General features: G+C 42.2%; 1 protein-coding gene across 5 annotated transcripts in view; it reads right to left on the bottom strand.

Moving 5' to 3' along the window:
- Nucleotides 1-483: 483 nt before the first annotated feature.
- IL1RAPL2 (interleukin 1 receptor accessory protein like 2) overlaps nucleotides 484-27,583 on the bottom strand; it is a 548,503-nt gene continuing 521,403 nt past the window's right edge. For 4 of the 5 annotated variants that reach the window (XM_039489758.1, XM_039489757.1, XM_039489761.1 and 1 more), the window contains 3 exons: nucleotides 22,944-23,087; nucleotides 13,517-13,705; nucleotides 484-3,713 (listed from right to left, as the gene is read on the bottom strand). In XM_039489758.1, coding sequence (XP_039345692.1) covers nucleotides 3,016-3,713; nucleotides 13,517-13,705; nucleotides 22,944-23,087 — 1,031 coding nt within the window. In that variant the 3' untranslated portion in view covers nucleotides 484-3,015. The remainder of the gene's footprint in view (nucleotides 3,714-13,516; nucleotides 13,706-22,943; nucleotides 23,088-27,583) is intronic. The other variant, XM_039489760.1, reaches the window with a different exon arrangement.

Here is a 27,583-nt window from a genome sequence, read left to right as displayed (position 1 = left end):
TCCTTATTTCAGGTAATGACGTTCTCCTGGGTATGTTGGAACATACTGGAACAACCAATCCATTTCTCACTGAACTCAGTAGAGAGACTAATTAAAGTCATTGACTTTAATGGGCGTTTGGTAGGGCCCATTAGGTTAAATTCACCCCAGGTACAGTGGACCAGCACATTGTCTATGCACCACTCAGGTCCCACTTAACTCTAAATTAAACCCTTTGACAAAATTTATCCAGAAGCTTAATTGCTACTTAAGCAAAACTAGATTTCCACCATGTAATTTCTTTGTAATGTGAATTGAAATAAGTGGTATCTCTTGCAAGACTTGTTCCCCTCTCCCATACTCAAAGCAGAGGGATACGGCAGGTTCCAAGTTATGTATATATTGTAGCAGCATGTGATACACAATCTCAGATTAAAAAGCAGAATGTGATTTGTCATGTACGATTAAAGTATATAGATACATAGATACACAATGTGTTCTGAAAAATGATAGAAAAACTGTTCTTGTCATGTTACCCCAATGCAGATGTGGCTGCATTTCGTTGTTGAGTATCTACTGCTCTGAGATACATATTGTGGCCAAGCAACTGAAACTGATACCCATGTTTAATCATTGTAAATAAAAGAAGCAGCTAGACCTGCAGATGTTTTCAGAGTTTGCATGCTCAATACAGAACTAGTAGGTTTAAAAATCTCACTGAACATTCTATGTGAATTAAGAAGATTTTAGAATAATGTGAAAATGAAAATAAAGTACAGCTTTTCACTTAAACATATGCAACTCTCTTCATGCAATTTTGTTTTAGTTTTTTTTAAGTTACACTTTGCATTAAAGAACATAACCAGTGTAAATACAATCTGTAACACTTATAAAACAGTGCAAATGTTGTAAATTTCATTTTTTTAAATACACGTATTTATAATAGAGGTAAAATCACCTTCTTTCTCAATAGAAAAATATTTATATTAAATACCTACATATGTTGAACTTGACTTTACAAAAGAGTAAGTTATAGTTCCACATTTGTAATAAATTACTATCATTTCTAGGTTTCCACGTTTAATGCATGTATGTCTAGAAAAACAAAATAAACTTGTATTGAGAACAGAATGAAAATATTACAGTTCGTAACTAGTGTGACGGGGTGCAAGAGAAAGTTGATAAATATTGTGAGAGAAGCAATGGAAAAATACAGAACTTTATGGATTATTGCACATTTAAGTTCATTCTTATGACCTTTGGGCAAATACTTAGTTCTTTTGATCTTAAGTTGGTATTCATTTTAATTTTACTGCACTTATGATTTAAAAAAACATTTACAAAATGTGAGAATTACTATACCTTGATTACTGATCGAACCACAGGCAGCTATGTGCAGAGTGCAAACTTTAACTTATGCAATCAAAAAGCAGCAAGACTAAAAAAGATATTAAGATGTGTGCAACATTGCCTTCCATCAACATATTTCTGGATTTGATCCTGCAGCCCTTACAGAGGCAAAACTCTCACGTTGGGCATGCTCTCACTAAAGTCAATGGGAATTTTGCCTTGCTAAGAACTGCAGAATTGGTTCCTGCCTCTGTTATTCGGAACTTTTTCTTCAAACGCTGTTGTCTCCATGGGCCCAATTCTATAACCCTTAATCATGTGAGTAGACATTACAAATCCTAATGGTTTCCAAGAGACTCCTCGATTAAATACTTAATGATACTTAGGACTTGGAGAATGATTGTCATCCCTAGAGCTCAGAATGCTTCCCAAGAGGATAAGTAGCATTATTCTCATGGGACACAAACTACTCACATGAGTAAGAGATGCATGAACTAACCTTAAGAGCTGCTTAGGCAACCCAATCTACACAATGTATCGCTAGAAGCACTGAGAAAAGAAATACTTGTGCTTGAGCCATAGTAAAAGATATATAAATTGACAGGTAGATATAGAGACAGCATATTCTCTCTTTCATAACTGCATTTCAGATGATTATCGCTGCAATTGAAGTCATATTAGTAGTAAACCTGAATAATTTAGCTCTTAATCTCTGAATATTGCTGTATTAATTTTCTATTGCTAATATTCTCAGTAACATGTACATTTTAAATTGCAACTGTTTCAATTTTGGAAAAAAAATATGTAAAATTACATGGCCATTAGTACAAATCTTACAACACGTCAGGAGAGTTTAAGAAATCATGATTTTGTTAACAGACAATGAAGTTTGTACTTGAAGTGTTTAAAAAATGGCATTTAAAACTAACATTTGTGAAATCTAATAAACCACAGAAAAGTTGTTTGAAATCATCCTAAACATCTGACAATATGCTAATAATCTGTTAATAAAAACACACAGCTAACCATTGACTAGGAATAAGTTATGCCTCAATAGCAAAATGAATGGATGCTGCTGTGAGCTGCTGATTTATTCTGCAGTTACTGTGCACTTTATTGATAAAGCTAGTAACTCTTCCGCCACATTGTTGTATCAACCGGTCATCTTCTAAAATGTACTTGTGACAACCTTATGGGAAGTGCTGCCTATGGTTTTCTTTTGAGAATGGCTCATCCAGTGTGCTCTACAAAGACATATTTTCTTTTATAGCATGTTAAGTTGAGAATCTGCAATCTGTATTAAAGTTTATATTTTCTTTTTTTAAAATTCTGTGTAAATAGTTGAAATCCCATTACATAAAGATGGGTGTTGGAGATCATATACAGTATTGAACTTCCATCCACACCAGACTGTAAAACATATATGTTAAAATCAAAGGATATATTTCCCCCTTCAAAGAATCAATACAACTGTACATTAAATGATATGAGCTACATATTGAACTACAAAAGAAGGTCTCCTTTGTCAATAATTTGGAAATGTAAACAAAAAAGTTCAGGTACAAAAGTGAGTAAATGTGCCTCTGCCTCAAATCTGATTCGGCACCCCATGGCACTGATTTAATGTTCTTTAAAAATCTGTCTTCATGGTACTTGGAAAGCATCTCAAAAGAGTTCTCATCTTCCCTACCAAATATCACTTGTGAAGCTAAGTTCCTGGGATGATAAAGGTAGCAATGGGTTGTTCCTGTGAAATTCTTGGGTGTCCTTCATCGTATTATTAAGAGGTAGCTGTCCATTTAGTAGTGTCAAGGGTATGTTACAATAGGTGTGGTGATTACTTATGGAAGCTATTGGCATGGTTGCCGCTGACATGTCATACTCATATCCTCTGCAATAATGTCTCATTTGCATGGAATCTGTTTGATGGTAATCGGCTAAATCTGCTTGAGATGCTACAAAAGTGGCAGAAGCGCCTGTCATAGCAAGAGACGGCACAGTTTGGAGGTCTCCAAAAAGTCCCTGTTCTGCAGAGTCCAGGACTTGGCGCCGAGATAAAACCTCTTTTTTCTTCGCTGGCATTTCATAGACTAAGCGCTTCCAAAACTTAGAATTCAGTTTGCTGCTTTTTGGTCCTTTCCACTTGACCACTGAGAGAAGTTTGATGGTGTGCTTTAAAGATTCCACTTCATGGTAATTCACTTTGCCTTTTAAGTCAGTACACTCAATCAGAATAACTTTGATTTCTCCACTGACTAGCATGTTATGGAGTCTGTTTTCCATCTCAAAAATACTCCATCCTCTCCTGAGAACATAGTCTGGAGTTAACACGATAATGAGTCTTCTGCTTTGCTCAACACATCTTGTGAGATCTTCAATGTATGCTACAAATTATAGAAAGAGAGAAAGAATAAAATAAAGAAGTCTATTGCGTTAAAACATTAGCCTTGCAATTAAGTATACTAAAATACCCAGGTTTACTAAGGGTCTGATCCCCACCATTTATTGGAGCTTTACAATAAAAATATGACTGGACATTAATATACACCAGCTCTCTATTTACGTAAAATTTAGAAAAGGAAAAAAAGTCTAGCTCCTAATGGTTTCCCCATATTCATCATAGCATAGCTAAGATTGATTTCACTTCCTCACTGTTCAGCTGCATTTCAGTGACTTACAAATTACAATATTTGTTTTTCATTTACGGAAAATTTTTCGCTCTAGATCAATGTAACTTTTGTGTAAAGCATAAAATTCACAGCACATGCTATGGCCATTACTAAAGTTTCTTGGGATGCAAGCTAAGGTACAGGAAGCAGTTCTTATGCTTCCAGGTGTAAAGAATGGAAGGACGCGAGGATGATTCAGGGTGTATGGATTGTAGCTAACCAGTGCTCGGGAAGGAAGCCTCCATCGCCACATGTACAAATTATGTTATTGGAAAGGTTCAGCATGGGCAGCTTTTACCTTTTTCTACACACATTGATCACAATCTTGGAGGTCCAATGATACCAATCTTGGAGGTCCAATGATCTGTTTTAGTATTGCAAATCTATGCTTCTACATACATAAGATAATTAACAGAATCTTCATTAGAGGATAGGGGAAAAAAACCCCAAACAAATGGAAAACATAAGCAAATGTAGAATTACCCAGAGGAGTTTATTTTCTGAGGTACCACTGACAAGGAAAATGTATATTCTACAGTATTTATGCATGCTAACCTTTGCAAGGTGTTGGTGTAAGCAGAGATGCCGTACACCATCTTCCTGTTTCACAAGGTCAATTTATCAGCCCGGAATTCATTCTGGGGGTTGAATCTTAGTTTGTGTGTTTGATATGCCCGACAGAGGAGAATGGGGGAGAGAGGCCAATGAAAGTAATCTGACATGGACCTCTTTACATCTATTTACAGAGGTCCTGACCCCAAACCATTCAAAGCTATGGAAAGACTTTCAGTGGGTGTTGGATCAGGCCCAGAAAAATAATAAACAGCGATAAAGATAGTGAGAACAGAAAAAAAACGTGCTTTGGTTGCATATCATTTTGCTGGTAACACTTTACTTTTTATTACACCAACTGTCCTTCGCAGCTATGCTACTCAGAAGCATGCCGTCTGAGAAAGGAGGGAGGCATGTGTTACAAATGAAGACTTAGACACAGGAGCTGCACACAACAGGCCTTTACTCAGCACAGGGCAGGATCTGTCTTACACATACTGACCTCTAGCAGGATGAACGGTTACAGTACACTTCATTGAGCAACATCGTTTACTGTAATACTTATTTTTATAGTCCCAGGCAAAATACCGCAGCATGCTTACTGACACCCCTTCCCACCAAACAGACAGCTACAAAATAGGCCAACAAACATTCAGAAATATCTTCATTTCAGGAGACTCGGGGTATATTTAGCATAAAATCTGCCTTTACCAGCGTTTTATTTCACCACTTAGCAGCAAGAAAAAATTATTTCACATATGAAAAAAGCAAATTTTTATACACCCTACAGACAAACAAACATTTCAAGACATACACATACAGTACAAATGTTTATGCAACAATCTTTTTAGTTAAGGTGTTATGATCGTTTACTCATGCAGCATATACAGTTCTTTGATTTTTTTTTTCTTAAATTGATATTTTCTAAGGAAAAAACATTGCTCTCTCTAAAATGTTTACTTGTTGAAGTGAAAATTCAGCATTAAAATCGGGGGGGAAAATCAGTGGCAGTAGGAAAGCTATCAGCAGAACTGGTGAAACAAAACTGAAGGAAAGGTAGAAATGTTCAATACAATGGAAAGAGATTATCCCAATGTATCAACAGCTCAGACTCTTCATTTTCTTCCTTTCTTTCTGCTCCCAAAAAGAAAGAAGTTAGGTGGGAAGCTTCATCATTAGAGGTTGGATCTGCAAGATACAGTAAAACAACAAACCATCATGCATCTTTCCTGATACATTTTCATTCCTCCTTCAAGAAATTCAGACTACGGGTGTGTACAAGTCCATTTTTATTGCATAGGACACAATATTGTTCAGTCACTTCAGAAAGTCCCACATATTCAGTTTAATACTATGCATAGCTATGCAGGTACTATGCATGTCTGTTACAAAACACACACAATTTTTTAAAAAAATCAATCCATTGCACTTATCTTTTTAAAGAAATTGTGGGGATATTTTTAATTGCAACAATAAAGCTAATATTATATCAATTCAATTGAAAACTCACCAGACTTAGCTCTTATATCCTCTATAGCTGAAGAGGCACTCTGGGGGAAAAAAGACACCCTGGCTTCCCCATATGAGCTCTTCACCCATCTGTGTTTCTCCTCTATTTTGCTGTGTGCAGTTTAATTGGTGGACATTTAGAGCTCTTTCTACAGGTGGCCAGAATTAGCCCTTACAAGGTTACCTTCAGAGTTCTTTCTCAAACCTCAAGTTTGCAGCTGGGTCACAGATAGACCTGACCAGTGAACAAGGGATCCTTTGGGGCAGTGAGGATGGAGTTGAGAATAGTGGCTTGCACACAACTAGACGCACCCTTCTATGCATCCCAAAGGAAAGGAAAGCAGGTTTTGAAATTGCTCGGCCCATAAATACACAATCATTCCAATATCTTCACAGCAGTATGCCAAGTTCCAGCCTGTGACTCCCTGAGTCTGTACCAGCCAGATTCCCGCATGAGTTCAGGGAGTCTTGGAGCTGCACTAACTTGTGTCACATGGCTATGGTCCTAAGGGGCTTTATACCAGTGGAGGATCAGCACAGCCCCACCCTTGAGCACACCATGTGAGGCTAGGCCGGGTGGCTGGTACAGGAGCCGCCTGTACTGGCATCACACCAGCAGGAAGGTCTCTTCTTCTAGGAGAATTTTCTGCTGTCAAGTTATGTCCAGAATCCAGTTCCCTTGTGGTGGTAGACAGAGGCTGGGGCCTAACACAAGATCTCTCCACAACATTTATTTTTATAGGGGAACATTGCCTTGTGATTTGGAAAACGTGCACTAAAACAAAGCCAACATTGTTGCCTTCTCTGTAATGTCCCTGCTTGTGGTGAAACAGGCAGGCTGGGATTCTCTTGCAACAGGCGCAGAATATTCTGCTGTCGCTCTTATGCCATCTGTGAAACAGAGTGCTGAGAAAACATTTCAGATGTGAAACTTAAGTAGGGGAATTCTCCTCTGCCAATTTTACCACCAGTTGGAAAGAAAAAAATAATCACAAAGTTCTGCAAATTTCATAAGCAACACAGAACTACTTCAGTGCAATTGTATTTCTTGGAGTGGCATCACTAATCTTCAGCTGAAAGGAATGAGCGCAGCTGCATTGATTTCAACAGCTCAATGCTGATTTGCACCAGTTGAGGATCTGGCCAGAAATGAGAGGGACCGGGAGTGGAAGTTGTGAGGTTCAAAGGGGAAAGTCTGCTTCCTGTCTCGATCAAGATAATCTGCTTTTGATCAGCAGCATTTTGTGACCATAAAGATTCTCAAAGGACAGTGAAGTAGCATGGCCACTGACAAAAAAACAAACTAAAAAACAACAACAGAAACTCCAACCAAACCAAGCCAACCAAATAAAATAAAACAGAAGGAGAAATGTTTAACATTGATCAAAATAGGCAAAAGGCATCTTTTACGTTTTACTTATGAGTTTGATTCAGGCAACATGTGGTCCATTTTGTCTCCTGTTTTGGCTGGTGGGTACCGTACTGTAGAAGAGGATGAGAAAGTGAACAAAGAACCAAAACCCTACAAAATTCAAGAGGCACAGCAGTTTTTCTTTTAGTGGAGGTATAGGCTGGTTAAAGAAGATGCTGAGAAAACACATTAGCCTCTGGTTTGCAGAATCGGGACTCCCCTTTGTAGCAAAAGAAAAGAGCATGCAACAACACTGAAAAGGGTAGTGGGAGCACCAAGTCTGATGGTGCAAGCTGTGTAATTTCCCATTTAGCATTTGAGAGTCAGACTTGACTGGAAGCTGACACAGAGCAGCAAAGATGTAAAGAGGAACACAATGGAGGGTAATGCAGTAGCACTATAACATATGTATTATATACTCTGAATGTAGCGTTATTACGTAAAGATTTTTTTTTAGGATCTCACATCAGACACTAAAGGAAATAGTAAAGTTCAAATACCAAAGCCATCTACTGCCTTATGCAGCACATATCGCAATGAGTGTATTTATTAGTTCCATTTTATAAAATCGCCTTTGCTAATAGGTGCTAGAACAAAAATAAGATGAAACAATACAAGCCGGAGGGGAAATCTCCCATTACGTTAGACCTTCCTTCTTAGCCTGTAGCTCTCAGTTTGTTATTGTTCAGCTGAGTTGGTTTCAATGTCCTGGTTCCCTTTTGTCACCCTACCTGTAAATAAAGTGAATAAAAAGCAAACATCCTCCCTGGTACACGGCCAGAGTTATATCAGGGAAGCATAGGCCCCCAGATCATTTGGTTTTTGGAAGCCCAATTCCTAATAGTTATCTTCAGAAAACTTGTATGGCTAGCCTGTGTGTTAGGCCTGGGCAAGAATATGGGGAAAGCCTGGGGCCTGCCAACTCCCTCCCCTCATTTGCAGTGGTCAAGCAAAGCCCCTGGAAAAAGGACCTGGAAATTAACCGGGTAATAACACCTACAGGTGGAAGGGGAGGGCGAGAGCAGAGACATCTTCTCGCCCTTCACTTGGGCGAAATAGTAGAGATGGAGCAGTCAGATTAAATCATTTACTTAAGGACACAAAGGAGGATTGGCAGAGCCAGCTATAGTTCAGTGTCCAAGTTCAGTGCCTAAGCCCCAAAACTATCCACTCTCTACAGTCTGGGCCCGCTAGCTACCAGTGTGCTTCATTGCAGTATTCAGGATGAAATGGCACCCGCTCATCCTGGTTTTGGCACCTCGAGGGATTTTATTCAATGGTTAGGAGGATAAGTGTGAGTTGGGTTGGCGTGTTACTATAGCCCTTGATCTCTTGTTCAATTCGTGTCAAATTGTGTCAAACTATGTGGTAACTATACACTATAGTGTAATTACACAGACTGATGTGGACACGTATCTACTACGTACTGGACCAACAAATTAATTTGCACTGCACATTGGGCAGGGCCTGAGCTGTGAAGTTTGGATCCACACTCTGGATTTGGATCTGAACTACCCCAGCATTCAAGGCTCCAATCCAGCCTGTCACAGAGGTAAGATCAGAGTTATGAAGATCAGATACAGATCAAGGCTTTTCCATAGTTTCAGTAGGAGATGGGGAGAGAAAGGGATTGAAGTATGTTCCGGTCCAGGTTCACTGAAACTGTAACCAATCTGCGACCCCAGAAGTGAACGCTGAATTTCTTCTTCCTCTGTGACAAATATAATTCCAGTAACATCAGTCTCCTCTTTGCAATATACAGTGACCAAAGTTTAATATCCCCTACTTCTGAATAATGCAATGGCTGAAGGGTTCTTCTGTGTCATCTCCGCTATTCTTCAGCTTCATCAAATTATGATGAACTTGGAGTCCCCCTGGGCAAGCTGATTACCCAGCAACAAGATTTACAGGAAGTTTTCTAGGTCATAGAACTTACCCCACTAAACACTCAGGTCCAAACCCTGAGGTCCTTGTTCAGTTACTAAGCCATTTGTCAGGCAATGACTGTATTCTGAGTAAGGATTGAGTAGAACAGTGAGCAAGAACTTTGGGATTTCATGCTTTTATTGCATCCATATAACAGCTACAGCTGGTGGAACATTTTCCACCAGGACATTTTTCCATTAGAAAATGGCATTTCATGAAAATCACAACTGTCCACAGACTAGGGATGTAAGAGTTTAACTGGTTAACCAATAAGCATCAAGCTGTTAATGGTTAAACTCCACCCAGGCTCCCAGCTGCCGCCCTGCGTGTGGGGTCCCTCTGGGCTGCCGGTCCCATGCCTGGCGCTCTGCTGCCACCTGGCATCCCTCTGCACTTGGCATCCCGGCTGCCGCCCCCCTGCCAGGGCTCTGCTACTGCCTGGCATCCCGGTGTGCCTGGGGTCCTGACCATGCCCAGTGCCAGATTCTTCAGAGGGAATGAACAAAACAGGGCAATTATTGAGTGATCCATCCCCTGTTGTCCAATTCCAGCTTCTGGATGACAGAGGTTTAGGGACACCCAGTTAGTTTATTGGAATAGACTTACAAATAGGTCTTCTTGCTTTTTGGGATCCCAACATAGGCAGATTCCATTACGCCTCCTCTCTCCCCGTGTTTCTCTCAGGAAGGCAGAGATCACTCTTATTTTGCTATGATATTATTTTTATTCACGCATCACATACCACAGAAAGCGGAGCCTGCTGTAAGCAGCAATCTGCTTTTGTCTGATCTGGCCTCTGCAAGCCAGATTCCCATTTTCCAAAATGGAAGATGCCTTTTGATCTGTGCTGCCGGAACCCGCTTGACAATGACAGCTGCCGCACATGCTCCCCCCGTATGGCCCCTCCTGTCCCCAGCATGTGGGAGCACAAGTGCAGGGCTTGAATACGGCACAGATGTACCAGCAGGAAGTTCCCTCTCCAACAGGGGAATTCTCTGCTGAGTATCTGAGGTTAGGTTATGGCCCAGTCACTCCCCCTGAGTAGCTTGCCCATCTGGCTCTATATCCTGCATATAAAGACAGTATCATAGAAATGTACAGCTGGAAGGGACCTTGAGAGGTCACCTAGTCCACCCCCCTGCGCTGAGGCAGGAACAAGTGTACCTAGACCATCCCTGACAGGTGTTTGTCCATTCTCTTCTTAAAGACCTCCACCTAGAGAGACTATTATATATATGTATTTTTTCCAGCGGCTAAGCTAAGAATCAACTTAATTAAACCACAATCAAACTTGCCCTTTGATTTTACTGAGGTAAGCATTTCAGTTTGTTCAAAAATGCCCTGAGACAAAATAAACCATCAAACACTATTTAACAAATCTATACTTGGATACTTCCCAGTCCAGAGAGCAACTGTATGCATTGCCTCATGCCGGGAAGTCAGAGCAATAATGGACACCCTCCTGTGGCAGCAGTTTACCATCGCAGAGATTATCTGTAACAACCAGCCTCCCAAAGGATACACGATTGACTATAGCATTCGAATCTTATCATCTTAAATGCACAAGAAAAGTTATACGAAGAAACACCCCAGATCATCTGGTGGGAAAGTGCTGCATTATACGGAGTGTCAACAGCTGACAAAATACAGTACATGAAAGCATTTCGCTAGAAAAATAAATCAGTTTTTCCCCCCTGAAGGAATCTGCACCTAAGAACCAGATAGTCTGATAGAACTGTTGCTTTTGAGAGATTCGTTAAAAAATAAATTGTGTGTTTCCTTCTCCGGAGCGCCTATGCAGTCTATTCTGTCTGTTCTGTTTTTAATCTACTGTAGATAACCCTTTGTAATGTAAAATCAATATTAAATAGAACATCCAAGTAGGTATGTTCCATACGTATATGCGGGTATACATACATTTGTGTGTCTGAACAGTTTTTAACAAAAGTCCAATTTTTCCTCTAGAAATACAGTTCTTTTTTTCATAAATCCCAGGCACACAAATCATGCTAATTTCAAGTACATATTTTATTCTGCATTGTCGTCATTAAGTTTGATTAAGCATTCTCGAGGTTCTGTATGAAAGAATCAAGCCCTTTCATAATGCTGAAGCAGAGAGGATGGAGAGGAGAAAAGAGATATTAAATCTGTGAATGTTCATAAAATGAGCATTCCAGGAGATGTTAAATGAATACCCAAAATGATGACAAGTATTTGTTGAGTGTCTGAATGACAGGTAGCCAAACAGAAAATTGCATGCTAGTTATTGTAGCAGCTGGGAGAAACAGACTCATGTCAGATAAATCTTCACCTTCAATATGTGTATCATGAAAAGGATACGTTTAAACTCTCTCTTTAATTCATTTTGTAGTATTACTACATTAAAAAAAAACAAAAACCTGCCGCACGGACTGTATCTGAACCACAATTACTTACTATAATCCCTGCTAGTGAGCAAGCCCACTGGGATTTTTATGGCTAATACATCCGTGTTTTCTCTCAACAGTATCTCACCTATTAACGTAACCGTTTCTCAGACGGGAAGGAGTACACTTCCCAGGCTGCACTTTGAGCCAGGAAAGAACAGAGTCCTGCCTAGGCATTCAACCCTTTCAATTCCATTTAAACAGTTTCTTTTGGGGAGAGGAGGGAATGTTTTGACTTTTCTAACTCCTGCTAAGAAGCGGTATGATATGCTGATAGGGACCAGTTCTGCAATGCTCTTCAGTGGTGTAAGGTCAGACCCTATCTGATGGCTTGTAGAGGTAAAGGAGCACTGCAGTGGGGACAGGGTAAGTAGCCATTCCTTACAGGCTGCAAATGCAGGGACTGCTATAAGGCCTTCAGAAACGCCAGGGAAGCATTCGCTCCATGTGTAACAAAGAGGCAATGTGCATTCTGACTCGCCAGCGACTGAGGCGAGGCTGTGGCCCCGCTTCCAATTCATCCACATACTTAAGGGATAAGATGCCCACATTTTTGGAGTGTGCAGTGGAGGTTGGTGGTACTGGGGAAACATTATCAGGTTCCTTTGCAGGCAAGTTGCTAAAGCAGCCGATTATAACTGCCTCAGTATAGGGCAGGGCTTTCCGTACATCTACTTAGGAGCAGACATAGTCGGGTTTTATGTTTATATTTCTTTTACATTAACACATACACAGAGGTACCTATTTCCCTTTTCTAACACGTCGTAGTGGAAGCTAACTGAATACAGACATTGCAAACTAAATTAATATTCAAAAGCATATTTCTCACAGGAGCATCTCAACTATTTGGCAAAAACACATGGTATAAATGCAAACAAACCGTGCATGCAGAATCCATGAATATTATGCATATTACAATGTCAGTTTTTTTACTTGTCCCACAACAAATCAGGAAAAAAAACCAAACAGCTATCGATGTGTCATTGTGGTTAGAGACATCAACACATGCAGCAGAATACTGGGCCACTGCAGTGAAATTGATCTGAAATGGACAACTGCATTTCACTAACTAGAAATGGGCAACAGAATCAGATAACTGAACAGTGCACATCCCTTTGGAAAAATAGGATTATTTACACAGTACAAATTATCAATGCAGCACTTGGACAAAACTCTAGTTTAAAAATGGCTCAGCTGATGTTGTTAACTTGGAAACAGAAGTATAATATTTGCTCACTGTAAAATCAGAAAAAGTAGAAGACAGTAGGAAATGCTGTATTGGTAAGGTTGCTGTGGACAAATAAGTATTTGCCTGAATAATAATTATTGAGAGAATCTCATTTTAAATGATACACTAGAAATTTGCTGTGTACCAATCACCCTTCCTAGCAGCCTCTGGCAATTACCTTTGTCTGCGGTTGAGCCTTCTTACTATGGCTTACAGCTCTGCAGAATCCCCCTTTATAAGGCTCTAATCCTGCTTCCATTGAAGTGAATGGCAAAATTCCCATTGACTTCACTGGTGCAGGATCAGACCCTAAGCTGGAGGTCACACCTTGGTGTATTTAGAAAACTCTCGAGGTTCTGAAAGCAGGCTTGCAAAGAGAATGAACTGTAACCCTCTCTGTTCAATACTTAATATGCCTTCCCAATAGCATCAGACAGGATTAAACCCAAAGTTCAGAAGTACTTACTCCCGCTAGGGATCAGGTCCCTATCTGGAATGAAGAGTTTGTATCCATAATGTTTTTCCAGAACATCTGGCAGTATTTCAAGTGCAAACTGCTCCTCTTCGTTATTATCACAGTCTAATGCATCTGGATCCACTTTGGTGTAAGAGAGATAGGCATCGTATTCCTTGTTGTCTGTAGAAAAACAAAAGCCTATTCACAGTCATCTGTTTGTAAATGTACTAGGCAGAGGTAAACTGTCTTGTGGCCTAGTTCTGAAACCCTTGTGTGTCATAAGTCCTATCATGAGCTCAGTGGGGATTTTGCACGTGTAAGGAATGCAGTACTGGTGGAAATATTTTCTTCCTCGTTGTTCAATATCAAGCTTAAAAACCACTGCATTATGCCAAAAACTTTTAATGGTGAAACACAAGTGCTCCATATTGCATAATAGAGATTGTGAATTATTCCTGGTTTTATACATAACTTTCAACTCCATACGGCTTTAGCAGTGGGCATTCATAAGCCTCATTTTATCCAACTCTTTTTATAGAAGTTTTAAGAAGACAGCACTCATCTGTCACTTCCTCTTTTCCCTTCGCATGCTGAGCTGGTAAATTATGGCTTAGCAAAAGGTAAACAGGTGCATTGGAGACTGTCCCACACCCAAACAGACTTTGGGAAAGTCCAGATGTTGTCCTTTATACATAATGAAGGACCAGACTGTGCTTGATTGGTACAGGTGTATGTTGTGGGGCGGGAGAAGTGCAGAGCTGCACCACCCCCAGGGAAACTCCAGTAGTTATTGTGCCTTAATCATACCCAGCCTTTCACAGAGTTCACTGCCTGACTCAATTGAGCTCCTCCCTTAGCTGCTGGCCATCTCTGCTGGTTAATGAGGAGGGATGGCTTGCACCCTCGGTGGCACTTTAAAGAAGCAGTATAATTGGCCTGGTGAGTTGGCAGAAGAGGCACAACAGAGGGTAAGGTTGTTTGTGCCACTTACCCCCACCCAGCCTATGCACCCACACAAGAACAAAGTGGGGACAATCTCACCCACATCGGACTACAGCATCTTAGCAACTCTTGCAATGTTATTGCGAGTCTCGTGATAACTGGATTTTTTTCTTTAAGTCTCAGTTCCTGGATTCATGTGATTAGGGGAAAATCTGAGCTTGCATTTAAAAGAAAAAAGTTCCTAGCCTTTGTGTTTGTGGAAATAAGCCTGAAAACACAACTTGAGTAAGTAAAAAAAGCAAAAGGCAAATATAAAGAAACCCAATTAATTTTTAAAAAAATCTAATGATTTTTAAGCTAATTTCAGGGTTTTCTTGGGCCTGATTCACCATTTTTAACGTCTGGGGTTTGTAACGCTGTCTTAGTTAATGGCCGTTACCTTTATTATAGCCCTACAGCTATTTCAGAAACAGTGGAAAAAATACACATGTGAAAGAGTCAAGTTTTAACAGAAAGGTCTCTAGTGATGGCTACAAGCTGTCATTTCTTACAGAAAATGAAAAATCAAACCATTAATGTAGTGAAAAGAGAAGTGTGTGAAAGTGGGATTATTAAGCACCAATTTTCTGCAAAGAATTGGAAAAGATCTTTACAGCAGAGTCAATGTTCATCAATATTTTGTATTAAAGGAATATAAACAGTTGATGAGAATGTGATTTATTAATTGCTGCTCTGTACATGGTGGCTATTTCCCTAATATTCCTTAGATAAATCTAGTCCACTGTGGTTCATGAGCAAAAGCAGACAAGATGTGGGCATTTATTTACTGAGCTGTGGAATTGATTTCACACTGAAAACAGGGTGCTCAAGTGAGCTATTGGTTCTAAGACAGTCTGGTAAATTTTGATATGATGAGCTAGGTCTTGCGTGATTACTTTCCAATGGCTCAGTTAACAGAAACAGATCTGCCTCTAATCACCAGAGCAGCATGGGATCTAGTTTAACTGATATCCTAACATTTCTTCAATATCAGCAAATTTCTAGAATGGCAAGGATGGCAGCACTGCTGAGTCAGGAAGACCAGCAGCAAAAGGGTTAAAGCTAGACAGGTCTGGAGGCTGTTCCAAAATCTGCCACACTAGAGAACAATGGAACCTGCCAGAAGGTGTTCAGAGGAAAGCCAACTCCAGGGATGGCCACTGTCATTGGCTCTAAAGTAGAGTGAAATCAAAACAATCAAGCTACGATGTAGAGCAGGTTAATAGTCAAGGTTAACAAATGTCTGAACATTGTTTTAAATCGAACTTGCTATTGAGAAAAAAATATTTTGTCTGGGAAACACAAGTGTCTGTGTGTATTTAACACATGTGGACTTCCTGGGTCTGGCTTTCTAAAAAGCTAGGCACGTGTTTTGTATCTGATTTGCACACACAAATTAAATGCTCACTTATGCATCCAACTCTGCACTTCAGTGTTGTCAGCTCTCATGATCTTATTGTCAGCCTTGTGATATTTGGTGTCTTCCTTAGAGTTCTGGCTCCTGGAGTCAGGTGAATTAGATAAAATCTCTGCTTTAATTTTTTTTTTTAAAAAGGCCTCTGAATAGGACCTTTTCAGCCTTAGCATTTTTCTTTAAAAATATAGCTGCACACTGTACGGGATGTAAATTTATCCAAGAAAACTTACACAAGATATTTTTTAACTGTAGAATAAAACAAATCCACCTGGCTTCAGCGCCTCCATTTAAAATAAATGAGAAATAGTTTTAGGACCCAATCCTGTAACTGGATCTATACAGGAGTCCTTTATGCCTGTCCTCATTCCTAACACACTCTGCATAGGCAGAAGGAATATCGATACAGAACCTGTGATTTCACTAAGGCCCTGTGCCTCTGAGGATAAGATGCTAGGCTGTAATAGCTCTAAACAAACTGGAACATCCATTGGAAATACAACTGTGTTTTTCAAATTTAACCACAGGTGCTGACTTTCCGCTTTCCCTGTGGGTGCTCCACCCCCGCTCAGCCCGAGGCCTGGCCCCCCTCAGTCCCTTCCCCAAGGCCTTACCCTCGTGCTGCCTCTTCCGGCCCCCTCCTTGCCTCCTTCCCCAAGGCTCTGTCCCCTTTCCACCTTCTCCTGCCCCCACTCCACTCCCTCCCTCAAGCGTGCCCTGCTCCGCCTAGTCCTGCCCCACTCCTCCCCTCCCCCCAGCACCTCCCACCCACTGCCGAACAGAGTCAGTGCCTATGAACTTAACAGGTGCACAAAATGACCTGTGTGCTGAAAGGACATTCTCTAAACCTCTAGGAACCAGGGCTCTTTTTAAAATGAAAACGAAGCAAACAAGAAAAAAAATCACATTAAAAATAGCAATAACTTGATGCTGACGACACAAGTCAACAGAACCCAGGCAATTCAGAGTTGCGGTTGGCACTCTGAGCTACAGCCCCAGCTGGCATGAAGCATCAAAGTAATAGCTGGTGTGAAATAAAGTCAAAAGAGTTACACCAATTTACACCACCTAAGAACCTAGCTGATGACTTGTCAGTCTGAATACTGACCATTTGGAAGAGATTGGTTTTGTGTCGTGATATTTAAACATAGTTTCTATGGTCGAATTCTATTAAACTCTACTTTGTGGATAAATACACTACAATAAGATTGGAATTATCTACTAAATAGGACTATTTGATCCTAATAAGTCGTCAATTTGACGCTTCTACTTTAACTCCACATTTGTGCAAGCATAATGCATGCCCATTTTTGAACTGCTGAGATTCACCAATTGTGGCCGCCACCCCTTTTGCCCTGGAAAATGTGCTTCGAAATCTGTGCGCGGTCCTCTCCCATGCCCTCTGCAAGATTTGCCACATTGAATGCTGGAAGAAAAAATGTCGTCATTGAACAAGCGGGTTGCACAGCCCTCTCTGCATGCAGCTCGCGCGCGAAAGCCTGCACTTCCAGCGTCAGAGCTTGAGAACGCGTCGTCAGCACACTGCTCCGGAGCCACTCAGGCGACCAGCGATCAGACCTGCTCCACAGTCAGATGCTGAAGTGCAGCCCACCTTGACAGGCAGCAGAAGTTCGGGCAGTGGGCTCCAGGCATTGGTGGGTCAGGTGCGCTGGTGGAGCATGGTGCATTCTGGGCAGCGGGGTGGGTGGACCTGTCTGACCTGGGAGTGCAGCGGGTCTGGGATGAACTGTGACACTTGCTGTCTTCTGGGTTCAGGATGGCACGGGACTGTGCAGACTGAGCCCTGACAGCCCTGACTGCCCTGCCTGAGTGACTGCGAGTGCCTGACTGTGCAGTTGCGACTGGGCCAGGATGCTTGCGACCTCAGCCTTGAACTGCACCCGCTGCTCAGCAGTGCCTGTGCAGCAGCCAATGGCGACTGGGAGCAGGCCTTGGCCAGGCAAAGTGTCCAGTCAACTGCAAACAACTCTGGGCCCCACCGTGGGATTGCTGCAAACTGCTCTCCAGTCTATAATGTCAGAGGCCTGTCGTCACTGTAGATCCCCGACCCATCGTGGCAACAACCTCAAGGCATGGGCCCTCCAGTGGCTGTCCATGGGCACCAGGCCACCAGGGCCATGGTGGCACCAGCATGGCAGGCCTGGGAGGGGTGTACCAACATTCATGCAACCCAACAGCCCAGGGGTTTGGCTGGCACATTAACCAGTGGCTGGGGCGCTTAGGGTGACGCCAGCGGGCGTTGTCGGCGGAGGCCAGGGACTCTGGACGTCGTGGGTCTGTCATGGGCAGCCCTGGGTTCCCGGGAGGGCTCCAGGACCCCCTCGCCCTGGCTCTTCCCACTGCCAAGGAACTCTGGGACAGCCGAATAACGGGGCCCAGAATGCAGCTGATGCGGACAGTGAAATGGTGGAGGAGACAGCCAATGACCTGCTGTGCAGTGCTGACTCAACCGGAAGAGAGCTGTGTGGGGTGGTGGGTGCCTTGCTGGACGCTGGCTGTGAATGGCTGAGCAATTTGACCTTGCTTGAGACTGATGCGAAACCTACTGACTTGGGACTGGCTGCTGTTTGCGATCAGCCAGACAGAGCAAGGGCGAGAGCTTGGGCCAGGCGAGATGAGACAGGCAGCGAGCTGCAGAGCGACTTGAGAGGAAGAGAGCCTCAGAGAGAGCAGACATCAACCTGTGACTGAGCACAGTTTTCATAAGAGCCTGATCATATTTGAGCAGGGAGCAGTTTCCCTGAGACTAGTTTTTTGTTTTTTAATTTTCATTGAGTATTTTTCCCGTTTTTTTTGTTTGTTTTTCTTTAACAAAGTTCATTTACTTTTATTAATTTTTCTTAATAATTTTTGGTGTGCTGTTTCTTTTTTTGGACATTAGGAAGGAAGGTGATTTTGGTGAAGGTTGCAGGTTGGGTTTGGTGGAAGGTGTGGGGGGGGGTGGGGGGGGTGGGGTGGGTGGGGGGTATGGGTTTGGGTTTTGGGTGGGGGGGGGGGGGGGGGGTGGGTGGGGGGGGGGGGTGAGGGAGGGGGAGGTCTGTTTGGCGGGATCTTAGGGGCGGGGGGGGGGTCCAACCCTACCCCCCATGGCACCCCTGCCCAAGGATGACATGACCCAGGCCACCACACACTGCAGCATACACCCACTGGCCCTGCCCTGAGTCCATACACTGCACCACAGACCTACACCACACCTGCTGCTGCTCTGTGTGTAGTGCAGCACACTGGTGTTACCTGCACAGAACCTGCATGCAAGTGACAACAAGCAGCAGACACATGACAACACACAACAGAACAACAGACAGTCTCTACACCTTAATACACAGTGGTAAGTTACAGTGCTACAGAAACTAACTTTAAACCTTAACAGAAGCTGTAACAGGGTTTGTACCAAATTTTTGGTTGGTGCTGGCTACGGCTTTGGAGCTTGCTTTGACAGTTCTCCATGTCTGCTGTCTCCTACAGTGCTGTCTACTTTTGTGCAGTGGGTGCCCTCTCGCCCTGGCACGCAGGCTTTCTCTGAGGGGTCTAGGGGGTCTCGGGCGTTGCAGACTTGCAAGGTTTCTGATGCACTGCAGCGTTCTCCTCTCTCCTCCACACTGGGCCCACTGTGTCCTGCTTAGACTTCTGCCCTGCTCTGTCGGCTTGCAGCCCTGTGCTCCTGTCTGCTGCGCGCCTCTCTGCTGGTCTTCCTGGCTCCCACCTCCTCCTCTGCTGCTGCTGCTGTGCCCTCTCTTCTCTGCGTCTCTCTTGCTTTTGCCTCTGCCTCCTGCCCCTTCGCCTCTGGCCTGGCTGTCTTTTTCTCAGTTCTTCATGGGCCTCTTGTTTTCGTGCCCAGGAGCAGGGGGATGGAGGGTGATGAAATGAGGAAGCCGGGAAGTGTGAACACTGTGATGGAAGTGAGGAACACAGAACACACAGACAACAGTCTCAGGAGACAGTAGAACTAGTCCGATCAGTCTCAGTAGCAGAAAGAAAACAGGGTAGTGGGAGGAGGAGACTAAGCTGAGAGGAGCGCTCGAGAATCCGCTAGCTTGAGAGCAAGAGAGACTGAGTCCTTGACAGATCCCCTGGTAGCCAGTGCCCTACAGTGCTCTCTGAAGCTTGCTTAGTGCTGTGCTTATGCTGGAAGTGCTGTGCTGCTCTCCTGGAGCAGAGAAAGAAGAAAGGAAGATGCTCTTCCCTGTATGCTTTTCCTCTGTGGCTGTAAGACGAGGCTTCTCATGGGCTAAAAACTCACTGTAGCGAGGGGTCATTCTTCTGCAAGTAAAACTCTGTCTTAAAATTTAAGTTAATAAAAAAATAAAAGAAAAAAGGGTCATTCTTATGCAAAGTAAAAAAGTTAAAAAAAGTTATTCTTAATTAATTCTTATGCAAAGTAAAAGTCTCATGCTCGAGGGTCATTCTTAAGTAAAGTACACTAATTCCAGTAATCACATCCAGCACTTCCACAACGACATCACCCGCACACACACCCCACACACAGAGAGGCCCAGCGCACACAGACAGAGAGAGAGAGGAGCGCCATGCTGACTGCACAGACAGACCAGGATGCTCCCGATGGTCTGAGCGGAAGAGCGCGCGGAGAGCTGAGCCGGATGGCGAAACCTCTCACTGAGCACCTCCCTCCCACCTCCTCTCCCTTGAGGCTGCTCTCTGAGCTTTTTTTGCTTTCTCCTTTCTGAGAGCTTGCTTATTGCATGTTTGTGCTGTTTGTGTTTTTATTGTTTTTGTTTTTTTTTATGTTTAAATATTTTTTATTTTTTATTTTTTTTTTTTTTTAAAATAAAAAAAAAAAAAAATATAAATTTTTCTGTTGTAACTTCCTGTTCCTGATCCTTCCTATCCTCTCCCTGACGGTTGGGTTTGGGGGGGGCGGTTGGTCTGTGAGCTCTGTGAGGGTGATGTGGAGGGGGAGGAGGTGGGGAGTGGGAGGGTGATTGCGAGTGCTCCCTTCCCCCTCCTTCCCCATCCCAAAACCTTCCCACAGGAGGAACAACAGTCCCAGGGTCCACACCGTCTCGGTCACCGAGTGGTCCACTGGTGCACACCACTGGTGACTGGTGGGTGGCATGCCGGTGGGCATGGCAGAATGGGGCTGGGGCTGGCTGCGGCCGGGGGCGCTCTGTTTTTCTACCCTTTCGCTTCTACCTTCACTTTCTTCCCTTCTTCACTTTCGCACACTTTATCGCCCGCATCTTTGTCTCTTTTGGCCTTAGCTTCTTTCTTGGCTTTTTCGTTCTTTCTTGGCGTTTGCGCTGCAGGCAGAGAGCACAGAGCCACAGACACCTCGCCATCACAGATCCTCCTTCCCAGTCCATGCTGGGGACTCTTTGCTGGGGCTGGATCTCGTCTGGGGGGCTCTGGACTGCTGCTCTCTGCTGCTCTGCTGCGAGTGTTGTGCCGATGTGCAGAGAGATGCAACAGAAACAGCAGATTCAAAAAAAAAATGGAAAAAAAAAATTTCAAATTTTGGTGTGGCTGGCTGTGTGGAGAATCCCAGAGAATCCACTGCTCTGCCCAGCAGAGTGGTCAGTGGTGCACTGTGGGAGCCGCAGCTGCTAAGTAGATTTAGCATCACCCCAGCCCAATTCGAGCAAGCAAGCAAATTTAGCGTTACTCCACCCTGGGGGTGGTACCAACAGTACAACCAAAAGCCCCCTCCTAGAAATTAAATGGCTTCCTGGTGTGGACGGTTGAGCGGTTAGTTCGAATTAACGCTGATAAATTCGAATTAAAGTCCTAGTGTAGACCAGGCCTAAGTTCTACTAATGCAGACAGAGTAAGAGGGAAATTATTTTCCTCTGCCTCGTAAGTAGCATCCACATTCTTGAAGCCAGCAGATGAAATTCTGGCCTCATTGAAGCCAATGGCAAAATCGAGAAAGGCCAGGATTTCACTTAACATATCCATAGAGTGTTTAATAGAAAGGATTATTATTTTGACAGTGACACAGCTTAGTGCCTAAGCAATAGTTTGGGGGAACTGGTTATTTTTGCATAAGAGGAAAAAACCTTCCCCTCTTCTTTTCCAAAATATAGAGTTTTTTTAGGTGTGGGATTTTCAGTCGTGCCTAAGTGATTCAGGTGCACTGACGTTCACTGGACTTATGCTCCCAAGTGGCTTAGAAACATTTGAAAATGCCACTCTAGCTCTTTGGCAGACACAAAGTACACTAACCTGGAACAAATTATATGGACCTGAGTCACATCTGGGTTGCTTCCGTTTTACAGTATCTCAAAACTTTGATTTTGAAGCTAATAATGCAGTGGTGAATCAAAACTCATGTGTCTAGCAATTAAAGTCCTGAGCTAGCAAAGCACTTAAGCACATGCTTATTAAGCATGAGTAGTCTCATTGCAGACAAGTTAAGCACCTACCATAGATATGAAGGGGGAAAGCATTTAAAAATTATCTGCTTTACACCAAACTTCCAGTCCAGTGAGTCCTCTTGAAATAGTCCACATATCTGCATTAAATTATTTTCCTGCTCCCAGCTAGTATTTGATGGGGCAGGGAGGGGGGAGAAATAGCAGCAACCTATTAGTTAACAGAAATAATTACAGCGTTTTTTGCTGATTCTTTTAAATCGGCAAATATGGTGAAATTGTCCAGCAAGAAATATCCGTAATATGCACCTTACTGGTGGCTGTTTTTATTGGGAGTGATGCTGGGAAACATGAATGGAATTTAAGAAATCTGAGGAAGGGTCAGAACTGATTTTCACCTGACTGAATTCTTCTGAGGAATCCATTCACACTTTGTCCTCAATAAAAGGATTATAAGAGAGGCTTCAGAACAATTCCTTTATTGCCAGCTCATTGAAGTCAATAGAAATCCAATTAATTTCAGTGGATTTTGGAATAGGATTTTTGGGCCTTATCCTTCAAGGTGCTAAATACCTTCAATTTCAATTGACTTTAGGCACCTTTTGGCTTCAGTTAAAATTAAGGTCCCTCAGCACTGGGCCCATGATATCTTTTTTGGGCTTACAGTCAGTTTCCCTGCGAGACTACTTACCATCCACAGATTCATCACCTCCAAAATTCTGTCTATAGAATAGCATTAACTCTATGTTGTAGCATTTATAGATCGTCACAAGCAAAATAAGCAGGAGAAGGATAGCTCCCAATCCTCCGGCAAGCTCTATTTTGTAGATCAAATCTAGAATAAGCAGAAAAAGACAGACCGGTTATGATCCTTCCAAGCTTTAATTGCACTAATTCAGTGTGCAATTCCATGTACAACTGAGCAGCTTCTCTTTATTGCCATTGTAAAATTAAGTCTACCTAATTTTCAGTTCATTAACTATTATTATACTTTACCTATTCACTCCTTCTACGGACAGTCTACAATTGCCACCTAAAATTCATTTGAGGCTATAGTCGTAACTCTTCGACAAGGGAATTATGCAGTGAATTTATAGAGAGTATTAATCAGTCTTTAAATAGCTTGCAGAGGATAATTGTATCTTCTGTTTTGGCACAACGTGCCAAATATTGTACATGGTCTGTAAGAGTAATTATACTAGATGTACTTCACTGTTATTTAGGAGACTCTAGTTACCCAGTGCAAACTAAACAAAACTTTTATATTTATAAAGTCAGCAGGTGACTTGATTTGATCTGGTAGGCCAGGGCTTTGGCTAACTCATTTGAGAATTGTTCTAGCCCAGTGGTTCTCAAACTATTTTACTGGTGACCCCTTTCACATAGCAAGCCTCTGAGTGCGACCCCCCTTATACATTAAAAACATGTTTTAATATATTTAACACCATTATAAATGCTGGAGGCAAAGCAGGGTTTGGGGTGGAGGCTGAAAGCTCGCAACCCCCCATGTAATAGCGTCGTGACCCCAAGGGCTCCCGACCCCCAGTTTGAGAACCCCTGTTCTAGCCTCTAGAGTGCACAACATAATGTTCATGTCAAGTGTTAATGGCCAATGGGAAGCCAGGGATTTACATGACACAGCTAAGTGCCTTTTTTTTTTTTTTTGGTATGATGGATACTAAAGGCACCAATGTGCGTAAGATGGGAGTTCTCAAACTTTTACTTAGTATGTGCTATATCTTAAAAGAGTCTAGAGCTGGCTGAAAACTTCCTGATGGAACAGCTTTCCATTGGAAAATGCTGATTTGATGAAATCAAAAAATTTCACTGGAACATATTGACATTGTCCAAATTTTTGACAAAAAATTATCGAAGTGCTTTGTTTTGACTCTATTGTTTCTTCATCGATATACTATAACAAATATACTATACTATTAGATAAAACAAAGTCAAAACCAAGCAGTGTAATCTTATTGAACTGCAGCTCTTCAATAAGGTCTTTTTGATGTTTGCCAAACATTTTTTTTTCATTTCACAGAAAATTCTGAAATTTCAACTTTTTGTTCGAAATCGAGACGAAAGAATATTTTGAAATATTAGAATTTCCCATGGAATAGAAATTCAAAGTTTTCAACCAGGACTGATCGGTCAATATCAGCCGGGCGCTCCCATTGTGGCCACAGGAACAATCTCTTCTGCCATTTACAACCACAGAACATCCGTGTAACAATGACAGTGATTGTTTACATGGAAGAGTGACATCAGGAAAGTACTGGAGAATTTATTGAGATAAAGATTTTCCCTTTTTGGAAAATAAATTAATCATTCTCTTCACTTTTGCACTTAATTTTACCTTCCTTTGTGCAGTTCAATGGACAAAGCTGAAAGATCCATTATGCTCTATTGTATATTCGGTGTCAAACGTAATCCCCTCTCTCTTGCCCCCACCCAGGTTTAACACTGCGGACAATAAGGGCCCATTGATTTATGATAACTAAGATGGATCTATAGAGACCTACAAGATTTGAGTCCTTCTCTCTGTAAGCCATAACAACCATTTGTATCATCTCTACAGCCAATCCTAACATTTCCTGTGTGTCTCTGTAGGTCATGGGCAGGATTGTTTTCTGTGGAGAGTCCTTGTCTCTTTAATCATCTCAGTACTCTGGTCTAACAGAGCCCAAATATTCTGGCCTTCAGGAATTGGTATAACGTGAAACTGCCAGGGTTTGGAGCCATACAAGTGGAGCCTGGCGTAAACATTTATAGATTACAGCTGATGTTGCACCAGGAAAATGCTAATAAGATGATAATTATATAGGGCACATTTCATAAATGGATCTCAAAGCACTTTACAAAGGAGGTAAGAGTCTTTGTCCCCATTTACAGATGAGGAAACTGAGGCACAGACTGGCGACGCGACCCCAGGCCAGTGGCTGAGCTGGTAATAGAACCCAGGTCCCCGGAGCTCTGCCGGTCACTGACAAACCAATGACAAAAGTTGGAATGACCTACAATAAATAAATCTGTAACACTGGAGGTGCCCATTATCAGACTGAAGTGTCCTCTCAAACATAGAATAGACACTAGAACTACTCAGCCTTGCTTTGCAATTCATCCATCCATAAAACTTACAAGAAGACAATCTGACACAGCTATCACCAACAGCCCAGATTACTTTACACAAGATGTCAGTGCAGATATTTACTACTTTCACAAATATAGTTCAAAGAGACATAAAGCAAACAACTGGGATGATACAAGACAAAGTTTAGAAGCATAAAGTTTACAAAAACTTAGATGCTAAGAAAATGTATCATTATGCCACTGATGTCATCTTCAGGTTGAAAAGAGAACATTAGGCGGGCACATTTTGGGCTTAGTTTCATTTAGCAATGCTTCATGTTTCAGTAATTAACCATCAGATGCCCTCAACTTATTTTCAATTTCAATTTCAATTCCCAATTTGCAAGATCTCTCCAGCAAGAAAGCATAGTCCCACAGGAGTACGAGAAGGAAAAAGTCACTCTGCATTTCTCAGTGCTCGTTTTCAAAGTCCTGCATGATAGAGGTAGCACAACTACCCTTGGGAGACTACTCCACAGTCTGACAGCTCTACACTCATCCAAATTTTTGTCTTTCTTAATTACATTCCATTAGCCCGACTTGTACCTCCCATAGACCACGCTAAATATCCAAACTATACATGGTTTAATCTTTCCTCATAACTTAGCCCATCTCACTCCATAATCATTTTTCTTCCTCTCCTCTGAACTCGCCCCAGTTTGTCACTATCTTCCGCTAATATGGGATTGAGACTAGGCTAAACATACTCAGCCCTGCGTGTGTAGCTGGTTCTATGCCACCCACTCTCACCCTCTGCTTCACTGATATGTAAGAGGGGATGTGGGATGGCCCACCAGTCCCTTTGGCTGGCTGTTTCAGTGCTTGACTGGCCCAGACTTATTAGAGCATGTCTACATTATGCGCTGGATCAATGGGCAACGATCGATCCAGCAGGGGTCGATTTATCGTGTCTAGTCTAGACGCAATAAATTAACTGCTGAGCGCTCTCCTGTCGACTCCGGTACTCCACCGGAGCGAGACGTGTAGGTGGAGTTGACAGGGAAACATCAGCTGTCAGGTTACCGCAGTGAAGACACCGTGGTAAGTCGATCTAAGCACATCGACTTCAGCTACGGTATTCACGTAGCTGAAGTTGCATAACTTAGATTGATCCCCTCCCGCGGTGTAGACCAGGCCTTCGAGACCTTTTCCCCTGAGCTGCACTGTCTCTAATCTTGGTGTAGTTCGCAGTCTAGCCCATTACTTCTATCAAAACTAAAAAATACATTCAGATATATTTCATTCAGGCCCCAAGTCACAATGAGTAGTTCCTTTCTCCTTGAGTAGTCCCATTAAAGCCAATGGGATAACTGTGCAGCAAGGCATTGTAGAGCATGAAGCATCTAAGAATCTGGCCCTTATGCTGTTATACGAGGGAAAATCAGTAAAGTGAAAAGGTGCAAAGAATATTTCTTATTTAAAATAATGAAAAAGATTAATCCATGGTATATTATTTGGAGCACTGAGCTGGTTTAAATGCTAAGAGAACTAGAAATACCCAATAACCAATAGCTCAGTGTAGCTGAGAAGGTTCCTTCATGGCTAATGATGACATCAAATACAAAATTTGTTTCCTTTATGTCTGATGTGAAGTGGACGTTCTTGAAAATAAGTGTTGAGCTGATATTGTTGCAGTATATCCTTTCATTGAAAAGCCTATTGCGTCTTTCAACTCGGGCCACTGATTGATTCGACTCAGCAGCTCCCGACAAGTTATTTCTGTTATAAGAAGTACATTTTATAGTGCACTTAAATTTTTTTTTTTATCAGAAAAGCCAAGGACTGTTTTCAAATTCATCTAAAGGGAATTCTAAGCTATTTCCTTGTTATTTACTGAGGGAAGCTGAATGAGGACTGCATAACCTATGGACTCCCAAGTAACAGGCATACTCAGGCAGTGTGGGGGCAAAGATTGTGTGGAAAATACATTTTAAAATATATCAAAGCAAATAATAAAGTGTTTTTGAAAGACACCAGTGAAGAACTGTGTGACAGAGAACAGACTGTGGTATTCATGGCTCAGGAACACGCCCGTGTCTTTGTTTTCAGAAGTGGGACAATCAGATTGGTTTCCATGTAAAGTTGTCCATGTAAAGCTGTAGTTGTTTAATTTGTAGGCAAAATTGCCCCACTCTGGATGACACTGAATCCTAAATAACTAGATAAAACACCATTACTGTGTGGATATACCACCAATATTTCTTG

Source organism: Mauremys reevesii, linkage group 9, assembly GCF_016161935.1.
Source record: "Mauremys reevesii isolate NIE-2019 linkage group 9, ASM1616193v1, whole genome shotgun sequence".
In the NCBI taxonomy this organism is placed as follows: Eukaryota; Metazoa; Chordata; order Testudines; family Geoemydidae; genus Mauremys; species Mauremys reevesii.
This window is presented reverse-complemented; position numbering and strand designations above follow the sequence as displayed.